This window comes from Mastomys coucha, unplaced genomic scaffold (assembly GCF_008632895.1).
Source record: "Mastomys coucha isolate ucsf_1 unplaced genomic scaffold, UCSF_Mcou_1 pScaffold16, whole genome shotgun sequence".
Taxonomy (NCBI): Eukaryota; Metazoa; Chordata; class Mammalia; order Rodentia; family Muridae; genus Mastomys; species Mastomys coucha.
In genome coordinates, this window is record NW_022196898.1 from 55,300,318 (window position 1) to 55,307,178 (window position 6,861).

General features: G+C 50.1%; 1 protein-coding gene across 2 annotated transcripts; it reads right to left on the minus strand.

The window, feature by feature from the left end:
* Positions 1 to 418: 418 nt before the first annotated feature.
* Prok1 (prokineticin 1) lies at positions 419 to 5,650 on the minus strand. 2 transcript variants are annotated; one of them, XM_031376153.1, is made up of 3 exons: positions 5,527 to 5,650; positions 3,036 to 3,161; positions 419 to 948 (listed from the first exon to the last, which is right to left on the minus strand). In XM_031376153.1, the coding sequence occupies exons 1-3, from the start codon at positions 5,596 to 5,598 to the stop codon at positions 829 to 831; spliced, it is 318 nt and encodes a 105-aa protein (XP_031232013.1). In that variant the 5' UTR covers positions 5,599 to 5,650; the 3' UTR covers positions 419 to 828. The 2 variants fall into 2 exon arrangements, with proteins under 2 accessions (XP_031232013.1, XP_031232014.1); XM_031376154.1 differs by lacking the exon at positions 5,527 to 5,650 and adding an exon at positions 4,523 to 4,546.
* Positions 5,651 to 6,861: the final 1,211 nt, after the last annotated feature.

Below are 6,861 nucleotides of genomic sequence, written 5' to 3' on the forward strand. Positions count from 1 at the left end.
GTAAGCTTACTGAAAAAAGAAACCTTGTTGCAACTCAGTTTCTCCTTGCTGAACTTTGCAGAGGGCAACATTTTGTCACAGTGTTGCACCTCTGCATCTAGAATAAGAATTGGGATGGGAAAAGTCAGCAGTACCAGTAACCTGCATGTAGAGAAAGCTCCCGGGCCTGGGTTCAAACTCTGAACCTTGCCAACTCCATCACTGACACAATTACTATCACACAGCACCAGTGGCCTGTGGGTCGAATCTTTGACATAAACTCAAAGGGACTGACTCAGCTCTGAGAGTTGCAGTGGCCCACACTCAGTCTCCTCCATAGAGTTTTGCACTCTCTTATTCCTTCCCAGATGACCTCACACACACAGAGAGAGAGCCTTCTGAGCTGCCGCTCACCCCAAACTCAGAGACCCTGAAATCTTCTTGCTTTAGAATGGTGTTCTAAGAAGTACAGTCCTAAAATAAGGAGCTAGTCAATACAAGAAAAATGAGGAGAAAGTTGATCATCTACCCCACAGGCCCTGTGACTTAGTGATGCACCCATGGGCCAGTGCCCAGGAAGGTGTGGTTTAGGAAGGAGGGGACATGCAGGAAGGGGCAGACAACTGAGGAGGACCACAGTGTCACAACTTCAGGCAGTCTGAGCAGGGAAGGCCGCGCTGGCCTACTTCTCAAGGCCGTGAACTCCTCTCTGCACCCTGTTGGACTATTCCGTAGTGGAAGGTCTGCCTGTCTGCACATACAGAATGGTTAGTGGAGAAGTTGTAGGGAACTAAGTCACACAGATGCAAAGCTAGAGGTCACCCAGTAGGGATTCAGAGTCCAGACAAACTAGAAGTTGACGCTCTTCAAGTCCCTGGAGCAGCGGTACCTGCCGTCTGGGAACCTGGAGCACAGCAGGCTGGGCGAGCAGGGACAGGTATGGTGTTGGCGTTTCCTGAGGAAGGGGATCTAGAGAGAGAACAGGGTCCTACGTTAGCCACAGGAAAGGCCTGCAAATGTCCCCTGCCAACCAACAATAATGGTGACTGTATTCACCTTGGCACAGAGTGACTCAATGATGTGCCCACATCACATAGCAAGTTTATGGAGGAGCCAGGATTTGAACACACTGAAGGCTGATGCCCCACCCCCAGAACCCTGCAGGCCTGTGTGCGTGCTCTTGCACACACATGCAGACACTCTCCCACTCCTGCTGAGTGCATCTCTCTGTTTACCCTGGAGTGTCCTCAGCTCCGTGGCCAGGTTCTCAGGTAGAACTGTGAAGGGACAAACACCCTCTCTGTCCACCAGTTCACATCAAGGAGCACTGCTGAACACCCAAGGTTTCCTCCAATTTTGAAAAGGTTTTTTTTTTTTTTTTTTAATATACGTATTATTGTATGAGTGTGAAGGCATAGTAGGGAGCGCATGCCTGTGGAGATCATAGGACAACTTGTGAAGACTGTTTCTCAGCATGTGTTCCAGGGATGGAACTCAGGTCACCATGTTGTCATAGCTAGTGCCTTTACTGGCTTGATCATCTTACCAGCCCCCAGTGGGTTTCAACTAGAGCAATAAGGAGACTAGGTCCGCCACCAGACTACATGGGTTCAAATCCCAGACCTGCTGTTTACCAGATTCATGATAACTGACTACCTATTTTCCCTTGCCTTGCTTTGACCTCAAGCGACTGGGACTATATATTTACTGAAAACTTATTATGGGGGCCTGGAGAGATGGCTCAGTGGTTAAGAGGACCTATTGCTCCTCCAGAGGTCCTGAGTTCAATTCCCAGCAACCACATGGTGGCTCACAACCATCTGTAATGGGATCTGATGCCCTCTTCCGATGTGTCTGAAGAGAGCAATGGTGCACTCATACATAAAATAAATAAATATATCTTTTTAAAAAAACTTATTATGGAAAAATGGCTTGTAAGAAGCGTTCAGCGTTTGTTTTTTATTAATGCTGCTGTCCCTATGGGGACACTGAATCATGCTGAACCGTCTCCCCATAACCCAAGGCAATGAGGATGACACAGTGTTTCAGCTTGCAGCTTCCTGAGCCTAAGGTGGTTAAGAAACAAATCAATGGCTTGAGGGGGATTGGAAGAGGGTTTGCTGGAAAATTCTCTGACCCCAGATGAGCGCTGGAGCTTGTGCAGAGAAGCTGGCAAAAGCTTGAAGGACTGCTAAGGGGGAACTGAATGTGACTATAGGCCCTGCCCACAAGCTTCCAGGCCCTGCCCACAAGCTTCCAGGCCTTGCCCACAAGCTTCCAGGCCCTGCCCACAAGCTTCCAGGCCCTTAGTTGTCCCCGTGGGGGCTAGAAACAGACTGAGAGCTGGCTGCTTGTGGCATAGAAGAGGGAGTCCCTCTTAGCGAGGTATTCTGCTCTGGCTGCAGCCCTGTATAGGAAGCCATTTTGTGTGCTTGAAGAGAGGTCATTCCTAAAAGCGAAGGACACTCACTTCTGGAATAGCTAACCTGGTCCCTTTGGGGTATTATGCAGACCCATTAAACACAGATAAAGAGAGATAAAGAGCTCAGAGTGGCCAACCTAAAGGACTAGCGGCCTGTGTGATTGGTCTCGCCATTCCACCAAAACCAAGGAGGCAGTAACCCCTACACCAGTGAGCTAAGACTGGTTGACTTCAGAGAACTCTGTTCTCGTCCCAGTTGTGTGGACTGTGCCCCGAGCGAGCCATGCGATCTGTTGTTCCTCGGTTCTCTCTCAAAACCTGGGAATACTTTAAAGATGAAATTATAACTGTGTTCCTCCAGCCTGTCTAGAGGGTGCAGCTGGGCAGTGTCCACACCAGAGCCAGTAGTCTCCAAATGACCTCTGCAGGCCTATGTGAGGCGGCCGCCCGGAGCAACACTCCATGACTGCCTGCTGGCCTTCCTTAACTCAGAGGCTAGCTCCACTGTGGAGGAAGCGGTAATAATTAACCTTCCCCGCAACACCCTCAAAAGCCACAGACCCCCTGCTCTAAGCTGGCCCCGGGATCCCTGTCTGCTGAGCCCATGCCCATTCACCCACAGCCAGCAGAGTACCTTGTGGCTTCCTGGGTGGCACTCCTCTCCTTCCCTCCCCAGTGGGGTACACAACCGCAGGCCCCGCAGCCACAGGCTGACAGCACAGCAAGTGCCGCTCCCACACTGGATATCTCGTTCACAGGCCTACCGGAGAGAGAAAGGGCCAACCGGTGAGTGTCACCCAAAGGAATGATCGGGATCAGGATCCGGAGGAGGTGACTAAGGACCTCGGATCAACAGGACACCTTGGCCTGGGTCTAATACCACTGCTTGTCTCTCAGCAGAGGACCAGACTTCAGTCTGGGGAACCCTTCCTGCTCAGTGGTGAGGCAGTCCCTGTTCCCTGGGAAAGAAACCCTGTGTTAGAAGGCAGAGCTTTTCTAATCCCAGTCGACGCTGGTAGAATACGATGAATTAGAATTCTGTGGTGAAGGAGGGAGGATCCTTCGTGGTCCATGCTCCTGGATGTTAGCTGCTGAGCTTTTGCTGTCCTTTGTCCTCCAGCATCCATTCTAAGCTGCCTTTCTATGTGTCTCCCATCCAGAAACCCACAGAGGCCTGATGAACAGTTATTCCCGCTCTCACCCACCCCCCATTTCTCTGCTGGCCTCCCTGGACCCCTAACATGGATGCAGCCTTCTAAGCTGGGCTGCTTGGACCTGCCAGGCTACCAGGTAATGAAAGAAAGTTTTAAACAAGCTAACTTTACACTGAAGCCAGGGTCAAGAAAGCAAAGTAGGGCCTCATGGAGAACCAGTAGACCTGGCCACTTCTCAGAGGCCAAGTGGCTTCAGAGCTGAAGTCTGAGGCTGAGTTTTTGTTTGTTATTATTCCCCAATAGCAGGCCACAGAACACCTTCGGGCTGCCAGCATGGGACATGGCAGGACCAGGAAGCTCCAACCTTTCTATTCGGAAGGATGAGGAAGGAAACAGATACCAAATCTTTTCATCACCTGGAGAAGGTACAGGTGGCAGTCACCAGCAGCTAATCTCTAGCCCAGCAGGGGTGCTTCTCACACCCAAGCCTGTCCCCCCACCCCCAGAACTGCAGGTGAGGGACATGGGCCCCAGTTGGACTCTTCTTCTCCTCCGACAATGGTAGGCATGGCATTCTGGGAAGTTGGGCCCTACAGCTGGACTGTCACTAAGGAGCAATGGAAGGTGGAGAGATCAGGAGCTGACTTCTTTCTGAGAGTCAGACGAGGAACATCAAAAGGATGTGGGAAATGGAGGGCAGGTGGGCCTGCTTGGCCCCCTTCCCCTCGGTACCCTGTTCTGACTGTCCATCTTGCCATTTACTTACTCCCTGTGACTGAGCTGAACTTCTCTCACTGAGCTCCTATTAACAGATGTCCCACCTCCCTTAGGCCTCTCTACCTGGCCACTCTGGAATAGATGTTGGTGCTGGCTTGGTGACACTGTGACTAAGCAGCTCATTGGGTCCTCCATGTACCCCCATCCTTCCCTGTGTGGGGCAATCCTAACTTCTCTCCTGGATCTGAACCCTGGTCTCCATGACGGCTTTCATCAGTCACACCCACTAGATGCAAGCCTGCCTTCAGAGCATTCGCTTGCCCTGTGTGTCAGTGTGAATGGAATCTCTTTCCTTTGAAAATGAGGTTGCCTTTTCTGTGAAAATTAAAATTTAACCAATTCCAGGAACTGGCTGGCATTACTCCATACTTACCTTCCATGTAGAAGGTTGAAGGAAGTTGAAATAAACCTTACCTCTCTCTTTTTCTCTTGTCCTGATTTTACCTGGGGAGCTCTTAGAAGAGGCACTGTGTTTTGGTTTGTAATTAAGTCTAGCTTATGGCGCAGCTTGTACCTACATGGCAAGAGCACAGATGCAGTAGGAGATCTGAGAGGACTCCACGCTCTGAGTGACATGCTCAGTGCCCTGGGCTGAGCCCCTACTTCAAGCTTAACATGTCTGGAGTGCATTCTGCCAATGTTGGTGCCACTCATTGTCCCCTGGGAGGCCACTAAGGAGTGAAAAGGGGTGTTTGGGCATCCTTTCTAGTAGCCAAAGTAGGACTGTGGAGGGACCCTGTGATCTTGCTGCCCCGAACTCACAGCATGCTCTGTGAGTTAACACGGGGACGAGTGAACCAGACATAGATGAAAACCAAGGTGTACACAAGAAAAATGAGGCTGGAGAAGGAACACTAATCTGCCCTGTAAAGGAATCTCCTATGGCACACACCAAGGAATCTCCATTTTACTATAAAGACTCAACGTCAAAATCCCAGTGTCCTCCTAATGTATTTAAAAATGGTATTCTATTTAGCATTATAACTTCTCAAAGGCCAACTCTGTCTGCCAGAGTGAGGTCTAACCCACCCGAAGTCACATGCAAACCCACTCCCAGGCAGTGACTACCTCCAAAAACCCCTTTGGTTTAGGTGATTTTGAGCAGCAGAGCCTTTGTGGTTCTCCGTACACACCCTGTGTAGAACCCAGATCTCAGCCCCCAAGCCAGGTCTATGGAGAACGCTAGGAACTTACCCCTGTGATCACCGCACAGTCAGACACCGTTGCTAGGAGGAGCATGATGAAGACTTGCACAGCACCTCTCATGATCACTTGGGGTGAAGACAAACACGGTCCACTCTGGTGCCCCTCACTTCCTTCTGCGCTGCCTTGCACTAGACAAACTGAGAGGGCCAAGCTGCCCTACCAACCTCCTCCAGATTTATATAGCTGGATCTGAGGCTGCCTCTAAATTCCTCATCTCTCTCTCTCTCTCTTCCCTCCCATCACCAGCATTATTCAGATGAGCACAGAGGCGAAGATGAGACCTGAATCTCCAACAGCATCCCATCACCGTCAGAACGAATACAAATGGATACACTGGGGACTTTGACAGTTGCTCTAACTCTTCCAAGAGCACCACACTTCAAATAGTTGCGTGCAATTCACTTGATATCCATTTCTGTCTCTGCATCATTCTTCCCTGCTTGGGCCAGGAGGATGGCTTTAGTGATGAATTAAGAGATTTGCAACATTGATTTTTTTTCCTCACCCACACTGAACCGTGCAGTCTACAGGAGTGTTTATATTCTCATATGCACACCATCAAGCACTATGTGAGCATTTACCCTGGATTCAACACGGAGGTGGTTGAGAAGACAGAGCGTGAAGTGGTGTCTGTTAACTTTGAAAGGTTAAAATTCCCAATATGGAGACAGAAACTGCATCTGTGGTGTTGAAGCTTCTCACAGATACTCAGGTGGGGCTGCTCTCTAACAAACTCTGAACAAACACCTGTGTGCTGGCTAGTCTTTGATGTCTAATTGATCGGATTCAGAATCACTATGGCAACACACCTCTGGGTATGTCTATGAGGGTATTTCCAGCAAAAAGAAATTGAGGCGGAAAGATCCACCATGGCTGTGAGCACCATCCCACGAGCTATGGACTCAGACTAATGAAAAAGTGGCTGAGGGCCGTAGTCAGTCATCTCCCCATTCCTGGCTACAGATACAATGTTACCTGCCAACCCCTGCTCCTGCCGCCTTGATCTCCCTGTCATGATGGACTGGACACTCAGTCTGTGAGGCAAAATTAAGTCTTTGCCAGCAGTCTAATACAAGCAGTAAATGCCCTTGGACCATTTACAGGGATGAGGAACAGAAGAGAAGACAGCACGCAGGTCTCACCCTGGCAGCACCTGTAGAGAAGTACACTCCGGCCATGCTGTTGATCTTATCTGCAAGCGAACACACACAGTGGGCTCAGATAGCTGATGAGAAGGTGACACTGTGCACAGACCTTCTTGTTGGAGGGAAGCCCTCCAGCCTTCTCTGCTACAGACAAACCAGAGAGACATACCTGATGGAT

Bases quoted from the DNA above. Each gene is read 5' to 3' on its own strand.
- Prok1 (XM_031376153.1), bottom strand. From the start codon at position 5,598: ATGAGAGGTGCTGTGCAAGTCTTCATCATGCTCCTCCTAGCAACGGTG. The intron at 3,162-5,526 runs GTAAGTTCCTAG...TCTCTCCGGTAG, and splicing joins ACTGTGCGGTGATCACAGGG to GCCTGTGAACGAGATATCCA. The intron at 949-3,035 runs GTACTCTGCTGG...TTCTCTCTCTAG, and splicing joins GCCACCCAGGAAGCCACAAG to ATCCCCTTCCTCAGGAAACG.